The sequence below is a fragment of the Mastacembelus armatus genome, chromosome 21 (genome assembly GCF_900324485.2).
Source record: "Mastacembelus armatus chromosome 21, fMasArm1.2, whole genome shotgun sequence".
NCBI classification, from domain to species: Eukaryota; Metazoa; Chordata; class Actinopteri; order Synbranchiformes; family Mastacembelidae; genus Mastacembelus; species Mastacembelus armatus.
The window spans coordinates 3,071,941-3,096,070 of NC_046653.1; the positions used below are offsets into that span (position 1 = coordinate 3,071,941).

Here is a 24,130-nt window from a genome sequence, read left to right on the forward strand (position 1 = left end):
GGATTGAAACAGTGCCAGTGCTTCATTCGTGCTTTTTAGAGGTTGCTATGGCTTCAGTTGTCCACCAGATGTCACCGTCACTGAAGTCTCGAAGCTTTGAATCTTTTTCGGCACAATTGTCAGGAAAGCCTCAGTGCTTCATGAGGCTTCACTTGCCCACCACTAGAGATGTTACTTTTGGTCAACAGTGTAAACTTTAGCTAACATTAGTTTACAAGTGTTTTTAATGTGGGTAGTTAATTGTATTTTCACAGTCACCGTCTCGCCGCTCGTATCCGCTATGTTGGTTTTTTGTCATCTTTCACAAAGACTCTTGGTCTCTAGGACCACTATGTTGGGCTGCGAAGGATACCTTTATTTAAGATATGAAGCCTTCGTTTCCTGGAAAAGAAGGACACATTTGAAGGAGTCTTTTAAATGGGACAGCCTTGTCGCATCACTGTGACTCAATCGGCCTTCAAATGCAGCCATGGAAGGATGCAGCCCCTGAATTAGGACACAGCTAAAAATTGTTAATTATAAATGATTTTGAAGAACATCAAATTACTTTAAAATAGCATTTTTACATCTGGAGAAAAAGAAATATCACAATTAATTGAGCACACATTCAAGCTCTGGCAGGGGGGCCAATCAGATTTCAGTGGTAGCCAGTGGATATGCCCTTGGTCACGGTGAATGAGAACAATATGCTAGAAGTACTGTGCCGCTTCTACTTTTGTCAAGTATAATTGGTCAGTACTACGCTGGCTGCATAAAGGCCTTAACCCTTGAGCTCCTTAAAATTAACTTAGTATTTCAAGCAGCCTCTAAGTTCTTGTGTAACACTACAAACCCAAACTAATGAAGTGCAGCTGAGAAGTGTAAGGAGAAGAACCAGCAATTGACCCTTTAGCCTTAGAATCATGACAACTAGCTGTTAGCTGTCAGTATATCACCAATCTGCCTCCACAGCTCACTGTGGCTGAGCAACAATTCCTCACGAAGCTTAATAAAGAACTGTGCTATTTTTAGTCATGAAGCCCTTTTTATCACCAGAAGAGCAGCTCCAGCTGACTGAAAGTTGAGTAGCATACTGTATGTAATGCTGCCTCCAGAGAGGGAGCTAACAGCTGCAGCAACAGTATTGTAGCAGAGAAGACAGCAGCAGTCTGTGTATGTGGAGTAATCTTTCTGTGCATATATTATAGGGACTACATTTGTGTGTGAGAACATTTAAAGTTGTTACGACTCAACAACCCAGGGAGAACGCAAGAACAGCTGAGATGTTGATCAAAACAAAATGGGTTTATTCTGACTTAGCCACAAAACAGGAAACACCAGTGAGTGAAGTAGGAGACTAATGGGGTGATGCCAAATAAATGAAAGTAACAAAACAAAACACAGGTCTACCTGCCACTTGGCTAAACCACTAATGAACAAAAGAGATCCTAAAGCAAAAACTGACTACCTTGTCTACCAAAATGGCAGTGAATGCAAAACAGAAAAGGCACTCACCCTCTACCCTAGTGTGTCTAACAAACAACTTCCTACTTGTATGAAAGTTTCAAGGGTACCCTGTCTTACCTTGGTCTCCACTTCACAACACCGTGAGAGCAGGATCGTATCAATTACAGACAAGTAAAAAGGCCCGAAAGAGACAACGGGGCCCAAACAAATTTGCAACATGCAGCACTCTGCCCATGCCCCTCTGACACGCCTCCATCCATGCATCCACTTCCTGCCTGTCTTATAGGGGAGTGTTTTCGTATGACTGGCTTAACCAGGTCATGATCGCCAACCATCAGCATCCACCTGGATCCTCTTCAGCCAACCCATGGACATCAGCCATGCTCCTAGGGCCAGAACAAAAAAGGACACACACCACAAAAACAACCTGTGATATATAACAAAGTGCAGACAGGGACACAGTACAGAACTGCATACAGGTATGCACAGACATAGGCTAAAGAAAAGGCTTTCTCATCTTTTGGCCCTAGCCTTGTTCAGTCAGTGTGTATTGACTCTACAAGAGTGAACAGAAGTCAATTTGTCATCTCCCTGCTGTAAAAATCCATATTCAAAGATCCAGATTACATAAATGGTTTTACAGTTTCCAGAGTGAAGTATTGACCGGGCAGTCATAGGGCTTTTTCACAGCAGACATTATGACTCGTCATCATGGGAAAAATAAAATAATTATTATGTAATTGGAAAAACTACTTAAAAGTGTTATTGTGTACTGTGTAATGTACAGCTCCGTTTAAGTGAGTTTATATTACAATTTGAGTGGCATTTCAGTGAAATTATATAAAACTCTTTCTGGGATTTTTGCAATAAATGTGGAGATAATTTGTAGGGGGGATTCTGGCCGCATATAAAACTGAAACATTTATAAAAACGATATCTTTTAATAAAAACAAATAATGTTAAAATTTCAGTTAATCTCATTTTTAACATAATCAACAATCACATTTCAGTATAGTACCATCTTGCATTAACTCACAAAAATGCATATAATCAAATGAATAAAAATGTTAAACAGATTAAATGAGTATCTTCATTCTTTGGATAATGGTAAAGCTAATAATTTCCAAAATAATATATTTTACAGGAATCTGCATAATCTGCATTATGTACTGCTTTACAATTGTATGACCTTTTTTGTTTATAGATGCTGAAAAATCTCTTTTCTGACAATGAGAAATATTGAGAGCAAATGACTGAAAGGGGAGCATTAACCCTCCTGTTGTGTTTGTTTCAGCTAACACTCATAGTTTTACATACTTTTGCCAGGGATCATTTCATTCCATTATAAATCCACAATAATACATATATTATCACCCAGTGTATTAGATCTTTTTATCAACTTCAGCTCTTGTGAACATTAGACGTTTTGAACTTGTATTTGCTCTGTGCATCCTGCAGGCCTCATTTACCTGAATTCATATCACTCGTTTTTTTAGGGAAAACACATTATATAGATATTATTTTGACTGTAATAAAGGCTAAGATGAGACTTATTGTACTATTTATGACAGAGTACTTCACTGAAATGTTTACCAATGTCACTTTTTTGAAACCAGTTAAATTTTCTAAACTCTAAACTGGCACAAAATAACAACTTTTGTGTTCCCTGTCAAAACTGACCAATATCATTTATTTATTGAAAACAAAAACCCAAATGTACACAGAAAAAACTATATTACTATATTACAAAACTAATGCTTGAACCATGAAAACAATTACAGTTTTCTCATGTAGCTCTGAAAAGACAGTGCCATAGATAGAGTCACCCTAATGTTCTTTAGTTTTGTCCTCTCATGAGCATGTTGGCCAATATACTGAGACCGTTGCATGTCCTTTGCAAATATATACACCACATCTGTGGCACATAAAGCTTGTTTTTTTTATCTCTTCATGCAGTTGGCGCCTCTTCTTTTGCCTCCTCCTTCTCTGGTTGGCGTGGATGTTGCTGTTTCTTGCATGTCTCACCAATGCAGCAGAGGATGGCATTCATGGAAGGTGTTACCATCCTTGAATGAGTGGTATACTAGTATACTAGTGGTGGTGGCAGCCAGTTACAGCAGCTTCTCTGTTTGTTTTTTGCAAGTTTTTTACTGAATTATCATCTGTTAATCCAAGTCAAGATCTATGCTTTCTCTCTGATAACGGATGAAGTGGATGAGTTGGGATCTTCTAATTCCTGTGGAGAGACATATGGAGATTATGGAAACTGCATCAGAAAATATACGTTTCTGTGACAATGGCATCTATACAAGAGAGCAACTGTTAGCTCTCAAGGGAACAAGACTGCTTCTTGGAATAAAACCTGAAATCCCCCAAGACATGAGGAGGCGTAGGAGGGGCTGTAGAGCAGGAGTGAAGCATCGAGAAAAAATGTAGGAGATTTAAACCATTTCTCCCAACAATTATTATGGGGAATGTGAGGTCACTCTGCAACGAAGTGGATAAACTTACAGCTTTAGCTAGCAGCCAGTGAGAGTACAGAGAGTGTGGCTTGCTTTGCTTCACTGAGACATGGCTGCATGAAAATATGACGGACAGCTCGCTTGAACTGCCTGGGTTCTCACTAGTGCGAGCGGATGGGGGGAAACAGAGCAGCAAGAAAAGAGGGGGTGGTCTCTCTGTTTTTGTTAACTCCAAATGGTGCAACCCTGGACATGTAACAGTGAAGGACTGCATCTGCACTCCAGACATTGAGCTGTTGGTGGTTGGACTGAGGCCATACTACCTGCCCCGTTAGTTTTCACACGCCATTGTTGTGACTGTTTAGATTCGTCCATCAGCTGCAGCACAGAGTGCATGTGACATCATCCACACAGTTGTCCCTGGTCTCCAGACAAAACATCCCAGTGCCCTTATACTAATTAATGGGGATTTTAACCATTTCAGTATTTCGGGAACTCTGACCAACTTCAAACAGTATGTGGACTGTGCAACACGAGAAAATAAGATTCTTGATCTCCTTTATGCCAATATGAAGGAGGCATACAGCTCTTCAGCCCTCCCCCCACTTGGTGGATCAGACCACAACTTAATATATCTAGTACCAACATACAAGCCCGTAGTAACACTGCTACCGAGAAGTACAGTGGTGTGAAAAAGTGTTGGCCTCTTTCCTGATTTCTTATTTTTGTGCATGTTTGTCACACTTTAATGTTTCAGATCATCAAACAAAATTTAAATATCAATCAAAGATAACACAAGTAAAAACATCATGTAGTTTTTAAATGAAGGTTTTTATTATTAAGGGAAAACAAAATCCAAAACTACATACCTTGGATTCCACATTAATAACAAACTGGACTGGTCAAACAATACAGATGCACTCTTCAAGAAAGGGCAGAGCAGTTCTTCCTCAGGAGACTTTGTTCCTTTGGTGTGTGCAACAAGCTACTGAAGATGTTCTATCAGTCTGTAGTAGCGAGTGCACTGTTCTTTGCAGTTGTGTGCTGGGGAGGTGGCATCAAGGCTGGTGAGGCCAACAGACTAAACAAGTTGATCAGGAAGGCAAAATCTGTTGTTGGACTGGAACTGGACAGTCTGGAGGCTGTGGCAGAGAGGAGGATGGTGGACAAAATAAACCATATTGGACAATCCTGCCCACCCACTTCATGAGGAACTGTGGCGAATGGGAAGTTCATTCAGCCACAGACTAATTCCTCCTAAAGCCAAGACTGAGAGCTTCAGGAAGTCTTTTGTGCCCACAGCCATAAGACTCTATAATTCCACAATATAAACAATAATGCACACACCCACACAGACACATTAATATAATTTAATATTACATTTAATAACTTTAAATTAGAATAACTGCTGTAACAATTGAATTTCCCCTTGGGGATTAATAAAGTACTTCTTCCCTCCTTCTTCTCTCTCTCTCTCTCTCTCTCTCTCTCTCCATATATATATATATATATATATTTTTTTTTTTAATAAAATTAATGCGTTTAAATGCCATGTGTGAGCAAAGTCATGGAACCTGATGACAAACTGATGTGTATATTAATATGAGGGGTTAATGCAGTGATTCTCAAACTGTGGGGGCGTGACGCCGTGACAGGTGGGGCGCAGTGAACGGGAGTAAATTTGTCTAATTTTGTGTATATCCTAATTCATAATTTTCCTTACTGACAAACACCATACACGCAAAATAAAACAACCACATACAAAGAAACGTGTCATTAAAAAACACAAATAGAGGGAAACAAGAGGAACCATGGTGTGGGAAATAAATGTTTAACGTCGGCACTTAATTGCAGCGGAACAATAAGCAAACCTTCACGCAGCGACGCAATGATTAGTGGGCATAACAATGGATACATTTGTTACACGGACCCCTAAAAGAGCAGGTGACTCCACGCCAGCAGATAAAAACACGACAGACAGTAAGGTAAATCAAGCAAAAAGCCAGCCAAAATGAAAATACAATGAAGCCAACCTGGGTCTTGGATTCACAGTGGGGCTGGTGGGGGCAGAGGAGAGACCCATGTATGTTGTGTGTCTTAAACCGCTGGCAGCAGACAGCATGAGACCCAACAAATTAAAAAGACACTTAGAAACAACGTACCCCAATCTCGTCAATAAACCACTCGACTTCGAAGTAATAACACAATTGCACTTTCATTTTATTTTGAACTCTGTATTATTTATTTAGAAGTTATTTTGAATAAATTTGAACATTTTAAGTTTGAAATAAGTTTCATTGTTATTTTTTGGGGTGAAGTGGGGCTTGAAACATTATGCTCGGCCTTAAGTGGGGAATGACAGGAAACGTTTGAGAACCACTGGGTTAATGTGTGTGCTGGAGAGTAATGACGTCAACAGCTTGCTGCTTCACATTCTCCGCGTGGACATGGAAGCTCAGCGACTCTGGGATCTCTCTCTGATTGGACAGACCGTGTGCCCCCAAGTCTGATTGGACGGACCGTGGCAGACGCCCTGTGACGAGCGGCCAATCGCTCGTTCAGCACGGGCCGGTTCCGGTACCTCCTCTTACATGACATTTTCTGACCGCACGGTTGTCCTGCTACTCAGGCTCACCCGTTCTGGTATTACCAGTGAGGATCCGGCCCGTCCAGCGTAAAGCAGACAGTGTTTAACGTCGTGTTTTCATTGCTTTAACGGCCACGGGGACGAAGGACTAGCATGGACCCGCTGGTTGCTGCCATAGACCAGGGCACGAGCTCGACGAGGTTTCTGGTGAGTCGGTCAGATATGACATCTTCGACACAGACGCTCCTCTTTCAGGACAGTTTTGTCCTCATTTTCCTTTGACACCTGCTTGCCACTGTACACTGTACACTAGGCGGATAACAAATCAACTTTATTATAAATTCAGCCGGGGATTGGAAAGACACCTGTTGCCAGTGAGAATTAGAGTAACATGAAGCCTGCTAGGTCATTTAGATGAGATGGTAACTAACTCCAGACATGTATTTGTGTAGTAGTTTTGTATTAACTAGCTTTCAGTTCAAATTAATGACATTTGGTGCTCCAATGAACTTTGACCCAAGTTCCCTTGTTTTTCCTCTAGAAACCAACTGAGAGAGATCAGCTTGGAAACCTTGACTTTGTTTACTGACAGTAATTCACTGTGTTATTGTTAGTACAGATAGAAAATGCAGTCAAGGGGGCAGCTTTAGACTGCAGCTCATTCTGCATCCATATAAGGCATATTCACTAAGGTTATTGTTATGTGAGTTCTGTATATACGTTTGAGCCTGTTAATATATTACATGATATTTGAGGGTAACTTTTTTGTTCAGCCTTAAAATAATACTGACTGTATGCTGGAATACATAACATGCTACAGTTCCTTACTAGAGCAGCTCAGTATATTAAAATATAAATAATGAATGCAGTGGTGATGAAGTGGTTAGCAGTGAGGTTGTATTGGTGGTCACCTGGGTGGTGATTACAGATATGCTGAATTGTTTTATTATGTCTAGTAATAGGAATTTAAACCCATAGTAAGAGCTGGCTGTATTCTGTGGTTTGAGCATGTGATTTTGTGTTTTGCACTGTTATGGACAGCATTGTGTGCTAAAACATAAGTAGTTTGGCATCACTAATGGTTTTACTCCTGTTTTATGGAGATTTGTTTACTTCAGTATTTGCAAGTATTGCATAATAGAAAGAACGTGTGTATTTTGAACCCAGATAAGGTGACAAATTCTCATATTTGTGTTTTCCATCTGCAAGCCAGTTCCTTTCATTACGCTAAGGAACACAATTTATATGTATGTCATTTGAGCGTGGCAATTTATATGAATGTTAACAAACTGGTGCCATGACCTTTCTCTGAATAATTTCTTAATTAGTGACCAGTTTTCTTCCAATGGGCCTTTGACCCTTCATGAGGCCCCTGGTTTGATGCACATCTGATGCCACTTAGGTCTAACACAGGAAAGGTAACTTGGACCACAAGTTAAAGTTTAACCTAGTACGCTGTTTCACTGCATGGCCCAAACAACAAAAAGTGAACACATCTCCAGTCAGACTTGATGATGATGATTAAGCCAGTGTCAGTTTGAAAATCTCCAACATTACTGAACCTTGAGCCTCCTCCAAACCTTTTTTATACACCCATCACACATTTTTCTTAAATTTATGTACACTTTCAGTTGGTTAGGGGAGTTCATCAGCTTATTGCCTACATCTAATACAATCTAATTGCAATGACCAAGTAATTTACAGGTTTTTTTGTTATCTTGATCATCAAAGCAACTTGACACTCCACAAACTCTACAAATCTTTCATTTTGAAAAAGCTGTGGTAAAATGTACTTGTATACATGAGTATAATGTTGTGTAACTTGCAGGCTTGGAATATTTGTGGAACTAAAATGACGTCTGATGTCCCGCCTCAATTGGCTCAGTCATACGGTTAGTCATTATGACAGGGTGTGGATGTTTCTCTGTAAATGCCTAAATTCAGCTAAATGTTACCTCATGCCTTTTCATGTCTATGGGGTCAGCCTGTAGCCCCAGTATATCTGGGTCAGCCTAGGCCTCACAACTGGTTTTGTTAAGTCATAAAGTGTAAAGAATTCAAAGTTGCAGTGTGGTTGAAAACTAATTGTGGGTCATGTGTCCCTCCAAGTTAAAGCTTCCCAGTCTTTCTTAGTGTGTTACAGTATATTGCTGTATTGAAATCATCTGTAGCTACATTGTAGGCCTATACTGAACTGAATAGGCACACAGATAATGCTACACAGATGATTTCTTTCTGATTGGAAGTTATAACTAATATGCTGCTTAATGTCAATTCCTTCTCAAATTCTCATTCTCATGTAATAGGGAGCCTTTATTTCTTCTGTCTAGTAGCACCCTGGGGTGATGTTTTGTGCAGCCAATGACGGATAATCATCTTTGCACTTTCTGTGTTGTCTTTCTTGTCAGCCCCCACTGTGTCACACGATGTTGCTGGAAGCTTGTCCTACAAAGCTCACAAGTATCTCTGCTATCTTACTTGCTCTGTGTCCATTATTATCTTTTGTGATTGGCCTCTTATGAACTCTGCTTCCCCATAGGTGTTCAATGCCAAAACCGCTGAACTGATCAGTCACCATCAAGTAGAGATCAACCAAAGTTTCCCTAAGGAGGGGTGAGTTTTTAATTGTTGGGTGAACAAGAAACCCTTAAATCCTATAGAACACAGTACTTTTTGTATAACTGGTTGTACAGAAAGTGTGTTTACTTTTAAATCTGAGATTCAGTATTTTAACAAATACTTAAAATTTGTTAACTAACTTCTTGTTAGTTATACACAAGGAAATGTTTTCAAATCCATACCGTGTACTTAACCAGAAAATAAATGTGATGCAGATAGCAGTTCCTCCTAGTTACTGGGTTACTAGATAGATAGATATTTTATTCATCTCCCATGGGGGAGATTCAGATTTTCCAGCAGCTCTTATGTTAACTTTTCCACAGAAATTTCACTATATACAATATCAACAATTGCTATTAAAAAGTCTAATGGCTGTGGGGACAAAGGATCTCCTCAACCTCTCAGTTCTGCAGCGCAGTGAGATGAGCCTCCCACTGCAGCTGCTACTCTGTTTAGTCAGTATATCATGCAGGAGGTGTTTATTATTGTCCATTATAGCAAGGAGCTTCCTCCACATCTGCTGCTCCACCACACTTCTGAGAGGGTCCAGCCCCCTGCCTAGCACAGAACTGGTCCTTTTCACCAGTTTGTCCAGGCGCCTACAGTTCCTGCCTGTAATGCCACTCCCCCAACAGACAGCAGCATAGAACAGTGTACTTGCCATGACAGTGTGGTAGAACATGCACAATATGTCACTGCAGACACTGTAGGAACCGAGCTGTCTCAAGAAGAAGAGGCGACTCTGCCCTTTCCTGTACACTGCATCCACATTGGCAGACCACTCCACAAAATTTATAATTTATGTGCATTCTGGTGTAAACTTGTACTTTATCAATTATATTGACAACATAATTGAGTCTATTTTGTTCATTTTTATTATACACATGAAACCTGACTTGGTTGGTACACATTCAGTTGTTATTTCTAATCATTTAAAATCTGGTTGATGAACACTATACAGACTTACAAAGGCCATATATTTGTTACAACCCATTGTAGTTTAGATCAGAAACACACCATGTTGTGTAAATAAGAGATACTGTCTACAAATGAAGAGATTTACAATTTAGCAACTTTAAAGTTCGTTGTTTTGTCTCCCATAGAGGAAGACTACTTGCATTAAAGATACAATGTGTAAGATGCCTGTCTCTGTGAACGGAGACCTGCTTACTATGTAGATTTAAAAGGCTCATTCTGAGAAAATGCAGCAGTTGGTATTTTCAAGTGATTACACAACATATTTATAATCACTATTTTACATTTCTGTCAATAGGTCACTCTAAATATTACGCATTGAACTTTTAAGGTTACATCACAATAAAACAACCAATAAATAAGAGCACAGGTGTGAACACTAATCAATATTAGATAAATAACTGAACAAATGAATCACAAAACCACACATCATCTTTCGTCGGTTTACGTACCTGTATGTGTGCTTCACTCAGCTGGGTGGAGGAGGACCCCAAGGAGATCATGCAGTCTGTTTATGAGTGCATGGAGAGGACCTGTGAGAAACTTTGTCAACTCAACATTGATGTGGCCAATATAAAAGGTGGGACGCTGCTGATACACACTGAAATCCTAAGGCTGGATTCACATAGGCATCCTGCCAACACAACCCTTTGGGTGCAGTTGCTTGCTCATTGCACCACATGGCTGAAGACAATAAGGAAGCCTTTGAATGAAAAAAATTGAGTAGTGCTAGGTCATTTAGCTTACATGTTCTACATGCTGAAGGTAACTCTAATCTTATATCTACATTGTTTTAACACCAACTTGAAAAATCCTTGAAACCCCTTCCCTGTGTGTGCCCACATATTATTTATGTTGCTGTTGTTGTTTTCTCAGCGGTTGGAGTTACCAATCAGAGAGAGACAACCCTGGTATGGGACAAAGAGACTGGAGAGCCACTCTACAATGCCATTGGTCAGTGCAATATAGATCAGAAGCATCACAGTCAATATTAAATAATTATTATTGGCATGCTTCGGACACACTTCGTAACAAAATATTTGCAGTGTTAAAAGATCTATCAGTGTTTTTAAGGCAGAATAAAAGGAATAAATTTAACTGTATTTATAGGCATACACCATATATATAACCATCCTTCCTTAATTCAACCAATTATTGTAAGTGTTCTTGTAAACATTCCCTTTGTCACAACTTCTTCAACTGCAGACTTGGATCAGACATAACTGTCTTAGGTATCATATCTTCACTGGGCTCCAATAAGAAAATGCCATTAAAAAGAGTACAATAACTCATTTTATAAGTGTCAGCATTTGAACAACAGTTTTAATAGGAGCGATATATCCCAAGTTACAATGCCGTGTGACAGTGGGCAGAGCTGTGTGTGTGCATCACTCTGCTTCCACTCCAGGCACATTGTAATAGGTAACATTTACCAAGTCAAATGTCAAAGTCAAAAGTCAGGAGTGCAATGTATTCTGTGATGAAAACCTTTTTCATCATCTGAGTTTAGTGAGGTAATGAAGGGCAACTGTAATTCAACTTCCTCTTTTTAGCTGTTAACAATGTAGCTAACATAATTCACTCCTGTTTGATGGTTTCTTCTGACACTGTCCATGACACTGACAGTGTCAAAATATTATTTTTTTCTTTTGTGTTTTTTAAGTTTGTTCTTCTGTCATCTGTAAATCCATCCAACTTTATAAAGTTCGAGCAGAATTTTGACTTACCTTTGTCCTGTGTGTAGTTTGGTTGGACCTGCGCACACAGTCAACAGTGGAGAGTCTCATCAACAAAGCTCCAGGCAGAAACAAAAACCACCTCAAGGTGAGAAATGGAGGACAAGAAAGCCCTTCATTTGTTTTGTTTGTTCTAAAATGTGTAAGTATAACACAATATCAATAGTGTTAGAAACTCCTACAAACTACATCTTCCTAAATGATCATACAGTTGAATCAGTACATTTCTAAAGCAGTTTGAACAGAAACTGAATATTAACATTTAAATGAAGGAGGATTTACTGTAGGATTGTTAGCTTAAAGTGCCTTAGTTTTAGCTAGATGTACCTAATAAACTGACAACTGAGTTTAGACAATGTAGGTATCGATGAATGGAAGCCTTTGCAGTAATGGTTTGGTAAATAAATATTGTGGTAACTTTAAAGTTGAAGCCTTAGGGGATTTTATATTTGGTATCGCTTTTGGTGGCAAAGATTATAAGAGGTTACTAAAATCAGTCAGTCTTGGTGGACATCTTTTCCCATTGATTTAATACACAAACACATGCACACACACAAACTTGTTTCCATTTCTCATGGGGACATTACATTGACTTCCATTCTTACATTTCCTAGAGACTTGCCTTAACCTTAACCATAACCACAGCCTGCCTAGCATTAACCCATAATCCCAATCTAACCCTAACCTCGGCCAAACTTTAAACCAAATCATCTCTTTAAAATGATTTACATGATGGGGACCTTGATTTACTGGTCCTGAGTCCCCACATGTCTCTGTAAGCAGGTTTCAGTCCCCACAATATGGGTTCCTGGGTTTTTCTTATTTCAGCCATCAAAATGACACTTTGTAATTTATAGTCCTCTTACACCAAATAAACCGTCTTATCTGTGTTTCTACTGTCCTCATCTGTCCAGCACAAAACAGGCCTCCCCATCAGCACCTACTTCAGTGCAGTGAAGCTCCGCTGGCTGCTGGACTATGTAGATGAGGTGCATCAGGCGGTGCTGAGTAAGCGTGCTATGTTCGGTACAGTGGACTCCTGGATCATCTGGGTAAGATCCGTGGAAAACCTGCGACAGTGTGGCTCTATTATTTACAGCATTCAATGCACACTTAGTCCAGTGATGTTTTTCCTTAGTGCCTGACAGGGGGCAGGAATGGAGGAGTCCACTGTACAGACGTGTCCAATGCCAGTCGCACCATGCTCTTCAACATTCACACCATGGACTGGGATCCTGAATTGTGCAGGTAAACAAACACCACAGAGTAAGTTTTTAAAACGGATGGTGCCGTTGTGGTATATCGGTGGTATATAGGTCTTAGAGCTGACTGATTGTGGATGTGCTGCTTCTAGGTACTTTGATGTCCCAATGGAAATCCTCCCCAAAGTCAAAAGCTCCTCTGAGATATATGGCTGGATGGTAAGCCCAGATAACCCACATTCACTACATTCACTAACTGTATTTGTGTGTGTGTGTGTGTGTTTCTGTCTGTCTGATCTGTGTTTCAGTGATACCGTCTTTTGAGATGACTCTCATAAGGCCTGACCTTTGTGTCTTTTATAGCTTGTCAAGGAGCTTTAAATCTAAATGAACTATGGTTATAAAATATTCTGGGGAATGGTCAAATTTGAATTACTTGATAGGATATGTTGTGTAATTGACCAGATTAGCAGATAATGAGCACTAAAGATTCCAGCTAAAACAATATTCCTTTGAATTTTTCCTGTAATAATAGAAAGACATTATATGATGTACCAGTGTCTGAAAAGTGTGTTGAAAAGCCAAGATAACAGAGAACATACTCTGTGTTCCATAATTAAATGTTTATGCTTAACCTGTGAATAATGCTGTGAATTAACCTGTGAAGGAAGTGTTTGATGTGTATTATTATTTGATAAGATGTTATTATTGTTTACATGTTCAGACTGATAATTCAGGATTCTTGGATTACATTTTGTAGGACAAAGTTAGAGCTATGGAAACATCTTGTTATGTTCTCACCCTGATGAACAGCCTGATAAGATCCCTTGTTGCACTACCTAATGGTGTGATTACCTACAGCACGTACAGAGGATGTACTGGCAGATGAGCCCAGCTAGCTGGATTATAACACATCAGATCAGGAATACCCTGGTTCTCTTATCACGTCTTGTGTCAGTGCCCATAGCTAATTTTTTACCACCACATGGTGTTTAGTGTTAAACCTTTATTATACAACATGCACCTTGCCCTGCAGTCCAGACGTCAGCTCTGTGGTGGCTTTGTTTGTTTTCCTACTTTTTATGGGTCTGTATTCTCTTTGGCATCAGGATATATAAACTGATTTTTACTGTTAGGAAGCCCCTAACCACATCCTTACATATTTGCATTTCAATGGCAGCTTGTACATTTGGAAGAAAATATTTCTCTCAAACTGTAACAGCCTTTCAATAATCAGATTGCCATTATGCAGTATTTATTACAACACTGGGATTTACAAAATTAAGATGGAAAATGATAATGAACTAAATCAGTCATTTCTCATTTGGATTACTACTTTCATGCCAATGTGCAGCAGTCAACAGTATTAATGTTGGCATACTAGAAATAGGTATTTGCCTGGGATCCAACAGTTAACATGTTTGGTTCCCCACAATAGCAACATGTCCTGCAGTTATCCCAGTGTGACAATGAACCCTTGTTGCTTGATCCAAAACACGCATAGTGTTTGCTCTGGTATGTTTATTGAAGACATGAGCTGAGTTAGTATTATCTGCCAGTCATCACTTGAATTTCCCTTGATTGATAGTTTATCTTAGCTTATTAATTCAAAATGTTAATGTGTATCTGTTTCACGTCTCTTACCAGAAATCCAGCTCTCTTGCAGGAGTCCCAATCTCCGGGGTAAGGGTGATCTAACTTTGTTACAATAGTTTGTCTTTGTTTAGCTGTGAGATTGTAGTTTGTTATACATAGCCTATCTATCTATCTATCTATCTATCTATCTATCTATCTATCTATCTGTCTATCTGTCTATCTGTCTATCTGTCTATCTGTCTATCTGTCTATCTGTCTGTCTGTCTGTCTGTCTGTCTGTCTGTCTGTCTGTCTGTCTGTCTGTCTGTCTGTCTGTCTGTCTATCTATCTATGTCTATCTGTCTGTCTATCTATCTATGTCTATCTGTCTGTCTGTCTGTCTATCTGTCTATCTATCTGTCTATCTGTCTATCTATCTGTCTATCAGTCGATCTATCGATCGATCTATCGATCGATCTATCGATCGATCTATCGATCTATCGATCTTGAAGGGACCAAGGCATGGTAGCCATCACATAACTCTTTGAATTTTAGGGTAGGGTCAGGTTAAGATTAGGGGTAGGCGAGAAGTGGTTAAGGTTAAGGTTAAGGTGAGCCCCATGAAATGAATATACAGTAAGTGAAATCCCAATCAGGTATAAGAAACACAACCCTGAATGTATGCATGGACTGTTGAAATGTATAGTCCTCAAACAATGACTGTGTCCCTTTCAGTGTCTTGGTGACCAGTCAGCAGCTCTTGTTGGTCAGATGTGCTTTAAGGAAGGCCAGGCCAAAAACACGTAAGCCATCTCACATTTCCTTCATTCCACTTCTTTGCTACAGTATGTCAGTAAGTGTGTCACACTGCTTGAGTGGTGCAGGTGTCTTTGTCATCCTTCAGCATTCTGCAGTGGTATTGTTGATGTCATGCAATTATACATATGTATGTATACAGTTTTTTTGTTTTTGTTTTTTTTTTTTTGCCTTTATGTTTTTTTTTTTAATTTTTTTTAAGAGGACAGTAGTGAGATGACAGGAAATGTGGGAAGGAGAGCAAAGGAAGACAAAATGACTAGTCCAGGATTTGAACCAGTGTCATTGCATTAATGGTCAAGCACACTAATCACTACATCACATACAGCTTCCATATGTATACACAATTTTAAAAAATTAAGTCATGCTGACCTGAACTAGTTCATCAGCTATGATTCTTTTTCAATCTGATACCATCTTATCAATAGGCATTTAAATCTAGCTCTGATAGGCAATGATGACTGAAGTAGCATGAATAGAAAAAGGAGAAGGCATTCCACAAACAAATAGTGGGGATCAGTGATTTGCCCTCAGCCCATTCACACTTTAACCTGGCTGCTAATTGCTCGCCAGAATGTGCTGCTGCTCCCCTTCACCCACTGTTCACAGCCAGTCCAGGAGCCACAGACACATGACAGCATATTCACTGAGAAATATTGGCAACTCTCCTTCAAGAGAGAGGAGCTGAAATCTGTTGCTGGGTTTGTTAAAAAAAAAAAAAAAAAAAAAGTTGACACAGCATTTACAGAAGTCAACAAACATTATTAAATCCCCAGGGTGCAGTGAAATGGAAGTTTAAGCTAAACTTTTATAGAACTGTAGAAAATTGGAATTGAGTAATATTTTAAATGTCATTCAGAGATTTTTATCTTGCTTTCCATCCTTATTAATCTAAAGGTATGGGACTGGCTGCTTTCTGCTTAGAAATACAGGGACCAAGGTAAGACCATGTTCCAAAAAAAAGTTACATGGACTAACATGTTAAATTGTATTAATGTCTTCTGTGATTACTACATTTTCAGTATATGTTTTTTCTGTGATTCTGTTAGCCTGTGATGTCAGACCATGGCCTGCTGACCACTGTTGCCTACAAACTGGGAAAAGATGAGCCTGCCTGCTATGCACTTGAGGTGTGGGAAACCTTTCGCATCATGTTTTCTCCTTCTGATTTAGGTTTTGCTCCTATATTCACCTGCATTATGCAGTAACATCCTCCACTGGTTTGTTTTTCTGCTTGCTTCTTCAGTATCTTTTTTTTTTTTTTTTTTCCTGCCAGGGTTCAGTGGCCATCGCAGGGGCAGTGGTTCGGTGGCTGAAGGACAACATGGGCATCGTGCAGTCCTCCGAAGAGATTGGTAATTACATTGCAGCATATATATATATAATTTCATTCCATTTGCCCCAGTGAGCTGACTTTCTCCTTCAATCTTGGGTCTTCTACCAGAGACCTGGGAGCTTGAGGGTCGCACACAGTAAGGTAGCTGTTCCAAGCACTGCGCTCTTCTGGATAGAGATCTTAGATGTTGTTCCTGGGATCTGATGGATCCGCTCTCCCAGTTCGGGGGTCACAGCCCCGAAGTTGCTGATTACCACGGGGACCACTGTTTCCTTCACCTTCCACATCCTTTCTAGTTCTTCTTTCAGTCCATGGTATTTCTCAAGTTTCTCATGTTCCTTCTTTCTGATATTGTTGGGATTGCTACATCTATCACTACGGCTTTCTTCTGTTGTTTGTCCACCACTACAATATCCGGTTGGTTAGCCATCACCAGTTTGTCAGTCTGTATCTGGAAGTCCCACAGGATCTTAGCTCGGTCATTCTCCACCACCTTTGGAGGTGTGTCCCATTTTGACCTTGGGACCTCCAGCTCATACTCAACACAGTCCAGCTTTTTCCTCCCACTGGTAGGATTTTTTATCAGTCACTTCTTCTATCTGCCAGTGGTATATACCATGTATTTTCAACACACTTAACACCAGGTTTGTGGATCAGAGGAGTCATAAGAGTTGATCATTAAATCTGAATGACCCTCACTTCTGCCCTCTTCCACTGATCACCTAGCGAGTCTATTCAGGCTAGAGGTGGAGTGAAACCAACCTGAAAGAAAAGGTTTAGCTTCCTGCCAGCTTTCCTTTAGACTCAAGAAGTCACTTAGATGAGTAGTTAACGTTTTGACCTTAGAAAACTGAAGTCCAGTTGTCATGCCTCAGCCTCTAGATAGTTTCACCTGGACAACTTCACAGACATACTGTGCAGGGGGTTTATCCTTCCATGTTGGGTCTTTTTTTTTTCTCCATGCCCTAGGGTTTCTGCTGCCTGAGGTATTCAGTAAGCACATCAGCGTTTGGGGTCATCATCATTTGCAGGTTAAAGAAAATTGTGGAATGTGGTAGTTTAAGTAAAATTTTTATTTTATTTTTTTAAAGGATGTAGTGAAACTTTATTTAAACCTCAGACAACAGACTGAGGACAAGCTAGCCACATCACAGAAGAAGACACAAGCCGAAACACAATCAGATGCTTAATTAATAAACATTTAGAGTGGGTTGCACCATCAAGGATTAATTTAGAAAAAATGGTTTGATGATGTTTAATCAAACATGATAAACCTAGATTTTTAATGACAACTCTTATTGTATGTGTGGTGGACTGTAAGATGAATGTAAACTTTTTTCTTAGCTCAAAGTTCAATCTCATCTTTGGCAACAGCAGTTTATCAAAATAAGCGTAATCTGATTTTATCCATTTACAAACTTTTTGGAAACCTTTAACTATTCCAGAGAACATAAAATAAAAAACAGACAAACTAGAGCTGAAGCAATCTAAATTTATCTACAGCTATTTTGATAACCAATAATAATTTTAGCACATTTTTTCTAGTTAACCTTCTCTAATGTTATTTTATTTTTTTAATAATTATTTTTATTGAATTTTTAATGTAATACAAAATTAACAAGACATCACACAAAATAAACAAAAAAAAAAACTCGATAAACTAGATAAAACAGACCCCATATATAACAAATCAGGGAACAATTACACAATTACAATATTCCTTATAGTATAATAGGGCGAAGATGAGGTTCCATATAGTCCAGATTTGGAGTCCAGACTTTATAAAACTGGTCCGTTTTTTGATGTAATACATAGGTAAGACGCTCCAAGGGAATCAGCTCAAAGATTATCTTATGCCAACCTTTAAGTAATGGAGATTTATCACTAATCCAATTAAGTAAAATATTTTTCCTGGCAGCAAAGGAGAGAATATTATACAATTTCTTGTTAGCAGATGAAACAATGCATTTATTAGGTATACCCAATACCAATGAGACTGGGTCAAAATCCAACTGCATATTAAAGATCTTTTCCATTTCCCCCAGCACCGAACTCCAGTACCTTTGCAGTCTGTTACATGACCACAGATAATGTGTTAAAATACCTACTTCAATTTTACATTTTAGACACATAGGCAATATAGAGGGGTTAAAAAAATGCCTGCGGTTAGGAGAAATATGGAGTCTATGTATGATTTTTAATTGTATTTCTGTTGTACATGAACAAACAGATATTTTCTTAGCATAAGACCAAATGTCTTCCCATGTTTCATCATCAGGATCAGTAGCTAACTCTTCCTCCCATTTAGTTTTAATTCTTTGTCTCAGCAGAAGAAAATGAACACATAGCACCATAAAATCTACCCAAAAAAAATTTCCCTGTTGGTAAAAGTAATAACCTCTCAATAGAAGATATCTCACAATTTCTAACAAGTGTTGTGTTATTAGTAATATATGGTCTCAGTTGGAGGAATCGAAAAAAAATCATGTTTGAACAGCTGGTACTTCTTAGTTAACTCCACAAATGACATTAACTTCTTATCTGAAAACATATCCCCAAGCCAAATAATTAATAATAGATTACACCAACGTTTAAAACCATCATCCAAAATTCCTGGGGTGAAATCAGGATTGTTTAATATTGGGGTAAAGAAAGAAGTCAATTTAGATCTGCCTTCAAAGTTTAAGTAAATTTAATCAAAATTCTTACAGAAGCCAAAACACCTTCTTTCTACAATTGAAATCAAATATTGCTGGGATAGACGGCACTGTTCCAGAGGTTCCCACAAATGTGCTGCACTTGTAGGTTCCTTTGCTTTCAGTCTTCCCCTGGGGAACCTGGAGACTGTGCTGCCGTTCCATCATTCTTTTCTACCACAGCCTGGAGGAGTCATTATCCTGACATCCTTTAATTACCTTTTCCCCAACCATTATAATAGCATTATACAGTACTACTATCTGTTGTGTTGTATTGTCTAGATAATGCTTCAGAGGCTGTTTTAAAACAGTCCAACACGACATTTTGTTTTGAGTAGCTAACAAAAGTTGGGACACCTGTAAGAATTATAGGCATCATTTCTTTTATTCTTTGCCAATTTACCACTTTACATTAGAGTATTTAAATTTAATCTCTGGACCTGCAGTACTTACATGTCGATAGAAAATGAAGAAATTTGGAGGTGGTTGTGACCAGTAGAGTGTGTGTGTGTGTGTGTGTGTGTGTGTGTGTGTGTGTGTGTGTGTGTGTGTGTGTGTGTGTGTGTGTGCGCGCGCGCGCGCGCGCGCATACATATAGTACATGTAGAACAGACTTGTTTGTGTTTAAACAAAAAATTTTCCTTCCATTTATCCTGTCATTTCAGAGAAACTAGCTGCTGCAGCAGGAACATCTTACGGCTGTTACTTTGTGCCGGCTTTCTCCGGACTCTATGCTCCCTACTGGGAGCCCAGTGCAAGAGGGTGAGACAGTCAGCTGTTAAAACATATCTGAGAAAGAAAGAAGAGAAAATGAAATCTCTTTTAATAATAATAATAATGGGATGCTTATTTGAATCTACAAAGTTTCATTTATTGTATAGATTTCCTCCTCAAAGTCACATCAGGAAGGTACAGCAAGAACATGCCTTTAGCTGACCTGTGTGACCAGTTTGTATGACTAATTTATTTCTTTTTTGGGTTTTCCAGCATCATCTGTGGGCTCACTCAGTTCACTAACAGGAACCACTTGGCTTTTGCTGCTTTGGAGGCTGTCTGTTTTCAAACCAGAGAGGTAAGCAGCTTCTTCTTTCTCCTTTTCCCCCGTTTAAATCAAGTCACTAAGAAAAAGACTTTAGAGCATTCGAAGTTGAGGTTTTGTATGAACAAGTTTGGCTGATAATCAGTTTGTGTTTAAGTGAATGGCACCCTGTGTGTTTAAGATCCTTGATGCGATGAACCAGGACAGCGGTGTCCCTCTGACACAGCTGCAGGTGGATGGTGGTATGACGTCTAACAGATTACTGATGCAGCTGCAGGCCGACATCCTCTGCATCCCTGTAGGTAAGAGCACTCACATAAGGCCTGCATCATGGAAAACTAGGCAGATAAATCCACATGTATTTATCAGTAATTTGGATAAAGATACAGATGTGAAACACAGCTAAAATAAAGGCCAAAAAAGTGTGTCTTCATGGTTATAAAATGACACAGGTGATTTCATGAAAACCAGAGCTGAGAAGTTACATCATTTTGTGAAGGGTGTAGCTAAGTGGTGGCAACGAAAACGGCTACTTTGAAATGAGTTTGGTCAGGATGAGTAAATTAACAGTAGTAACCATTAACAAGAGTCTGAACATGAACTTTTATCCCATTTAAAACACGTCCTTGACTTTGAACACCAAGACTAAGCTTAGATCACAGATTTACTTTTGTGTACATAACATTTCATCACTAGTCAAAACTCTGACTCTGACGCTGACATAAGACCCATATTTGTGGAGACCAGGCAAATCTGTTGCTTTCTTTTGGTTGAAATTCTTCTCCAGTCCTAGTTGATTTTTACAGTTTGTAAGTACAAGGTTGTGTTATCTGCAAAGTCTTAGCTTAAACAGTTTCTCTCCCTGATTATCTGTAACATTTTTGCATTTCATTAAACAAAATTCTCAGTTTAATTTTAAGGATAGGGACTTGGCTGGTAATTGGGATGGTTTCTAAATTAAAATGTGAATTTGTTTCTGTCTGTCTTCATGTGTCATCGATCCAGTGAGACCCACCATGTCAGAGACCACAGCTCTGGGTGCAGCCATGGCAGCCGGGGCAGCAGAGGGTGTGCACGTGTGGAGCCTGAGCCCATGTCACCTCCCACATGTTACTTCTGAGAATTATGAACCTCAGATCAACCCTGATGGTACGACCTGGAGTAAATATTTAAACCAAGTGCTTCTTAGCATGTCATTCTCAAAGCAATTTCTAAAGGCTTCACTGAACAATTGACAACATACAGAACTTCTGTCAAATGTCAGTTTTATTTGCTGACGTCTCCACCTAGTGGACATTACTGTTAATGACAGCGTCTATTTAAAAAAAAAAAAAAAAAAAGTTCTGGGGAAACAATTGCTCTGTGGCCTGTACTTTCATGCTTGTCCTCCTCACAAACAGAGAGCGAGTTCCGCTTTGCGCGTTGGAAGAAGGCCGTCCAGAAAGCCATGAACTGGGAGACCACAGAGCCTTTCTACAATACGAACGGTACTCAACTGCTGCTTCATTAGTGTCATAGCTGAGAAATGGACACATTTATTAAGAAGCTATACCAGCTTTTAAAATCTGTGAGGTGTTCGTGAATTGAATGATTGTGATCTCGGATGCTTTCTCTTTCATTTACTGACAACAGGTTTAGGGAGGAAGCTGAACAGCACCCCCTGGGGGGTTCCTCCAACCCCTCCCCCCACCAGAGTGGACCCTTAAGGTCCGACATGAACCATTGCATGCCATGTGTCAACTTTTGCTGCAACACTAACTTCTTTGCATTGTGACGGGGTTCACTGTGGTTACATTTCTAAGTATTACTAACACAGTGTACTGAAGGGTTTGACCAACTCTAGGTTTTGAAACCTTAGTAAACTGGGGTGGCTGTGGCTCAGGCGGTAGAGCAAGTTGCCCCTTTTGCCCATCAATCAGAGGGTTGGTGGTTTGATCCTCGGCTTCCACTGGCTCTTCCACTGGTGTATGAGTGGAGAATGGAGAAATAGTGTAAAAGTTTTGACTACACATGAATGTAGAAAAGAGCTATATACTACTTGTATAAGACTACTCAGCCCATCAGTGCACCCTAACTCCCCACTGAACGATGGTCCTTAGCTCTGTATGGTTCTAGCCCTAGTGTTTTTGTTGTATGGATGATACATGTTACTGTATTTATTCCTGTTTTCCTGCTGACAGAGAGGGACTGTCGCTCTGTCATTAGCTGAGCTAAACCCTAAAGTGGGTTAAAACAACCTTTGTCTGCCTCAGACTCAGATGGTCTCTCTAACTTCACTAAAATGTTCTCAGAAATAATTAAAACACCACTAGAGGCCACTGTTCATCAACCCATCATCTACAGCACATCCTTAGGGTCTGGGCAGAGTGCAATCCCAGCCAACACAGAACAAGAGGCAGGGTACACCCCAGACAGATCACCAGGGCTGACATAGAGACAGTTACACCTACAGACAATTTAGAGTCCCCAATTAATCGAACATCAATTTACATGTCAGCTGGTAATGTGGGAGGAAATCAAAGTATGCAAGTGCAAATGAGGGAACAGTGCTATCCACTGCAATGCCCCAGAGGGTGTTGTGTGTAACCAAAATCTTCTTTGGACATGGTTTAAGGAAAGACTGTATTACTCTGAGCTTTGTTATGCCAGTGTATTATATTGTAGAAGAAGCAACAACTAAAGAGGACTAAGGTGTCCAAAATGTGTCTACCCTGAAAATAATCCACACCAACCATTGTCACAAAATGATGTTTGTGAGATCATGTCATGCTGATGTTTATGTTTTAATGAAGAACTTAAGTCTAGTTTAGCATGCAGCTGCATTTGAAATGCTAAGTGGCAGAGCAACAGTCTCAGCTGGATTACATGTTGAAGGCTGTTTCGAGCTACTTCTTGGAACTAATTGCTTTGCCTTTATTCAACCAAAAGAGAGTCTGCTTGGGTGTCATTCAGTCCATATTTTCTTCTCTGAGAGTTGTATTTCTCCATCTCACAGGTCATCAGCAGTAACAGGTGATAAAAGACCTCCATGGGATCATGGAAGAATACTGTGGAGCAAGACTGGAAGGGGAAATGCTCACAGTAAATACGTGACAGCTGTTCAATGTGATATGCAATCCTGATGAGCAATATGTAGCTTCCCAGAAGTACTATCTCATGGCCAAATGACTGAAAACTGTTTATCACCCTCAAGTGCCGTTTTGTAAATGAGTTTTTATCTTCCGCCACTAAATAATGTGAAAGTGTTTTTATGTATATATTAGGGCTGTCAATTGATTAAAATATTTAATTGCGAGTAATCGCATGATTATCATGAGTTAACTGGTGATTAATCGCAACCTAATTGCACATTTTTATCTGTTCTAAATGTGTCTTAATACTTTTCAAGTTTTTAATACTCTAATCAACATGGGCATGAACAAACATGGATGTTTTATGCAAATGTATGTTTATTATTAGTGAAACCACCCTAAACATACAGCATAAAGAACAGACATGTTTCAAAGACAGTAGATATGTTTTAAAAGAACTTGTTCATGTCTATTAAACACATGGAAAAAAAGAACAGAAAAAACACGTCTCCATTATTTCTCTTTCTTTGCACTGAGCCAGTTGCTCAAACAGACAAGCCTGTTTACATT

General features: G+C 39.4%; 1 protein-coding gene across 2 annotated transcripts; it reads left to right on the plus strand.

Moving 5' to 3' along the window:
• Window positions 1–6,492: 6,492 nt before the first annotated feature.
• Window positions 6,493–23,757, plus strand: LOC113122960 (glycerol kinase-like). Of its 2 annotated transcripts, XM_026294664.2 has the most exons (20): window positions 6,493–6,702; window positions 9,035–9,108; window positions 10,563–10,669; window positions 10,966–11,043; window positions 11,834–11,913; window positions 12,740–12,877; window positions 12,964–13,073; window positions 13,180–13,246; window positions 14,675–14,710; window positions 15,338–15,405; window positions 16,316–16,358; window positions 16,468–16,548; window positions 16,695–16,773; window positions 20,116–20,212; window positions 20,438–20,522; window positions 20,671–20,791; window positions 21,495–21,638; window positions 21,890–21,976; window positions 22,122–22,196; window positions 23,485–23,757. In XM_026294664.2, exons 1-19 carry the CDS (start codon window positions 6,649–6,651, stop codon window positions 22,193–22,195), a joined length of 1,623 nt encoding a protein of 540 aa, XP_026150449.1. In that variant the 5' UTR covers window positions 6,493–6,648; the 3' UTR covers window position 22,196; window positions 23,485–23,757. The 2 variants fall into 2 exon arrangements, with proteins under 2 accessions (XP_026150449.1, XP_026150450.1); XM_026294665.1 differs by lacking the exon at window positions 22,122–22,196 and having other exon boundaries at window positions 6,494–6,702.
• Window positions 23,758–24,130: the final 373 nt, after the last annotated feature.

Bases quoted from the DNA above. Each gene is read 5' to 3' on its own strand.
- LOC113122960 (XM_026294664.2), top strand. From the start codon at position 6,649: ATGGACCCGCTGGTTGCTGCCATAGACCAGGGCACGAGCTCGACGAGG. The intron at 10,670-10,965 runs GTGGGACGCTGC...TTGTTTTCTCAG, and splicing joins TGATGTGGCCAATATAAAAG to CGGTTGGAGTTACCAATCAG. The intron at 15,406-16,315 runs GTAAGCCATCTC...ATTAATCTAAAG, and splicing joins GAAGGCCAGGCCAAAAACAC to GTATGGGACTGGCTGCTTTC.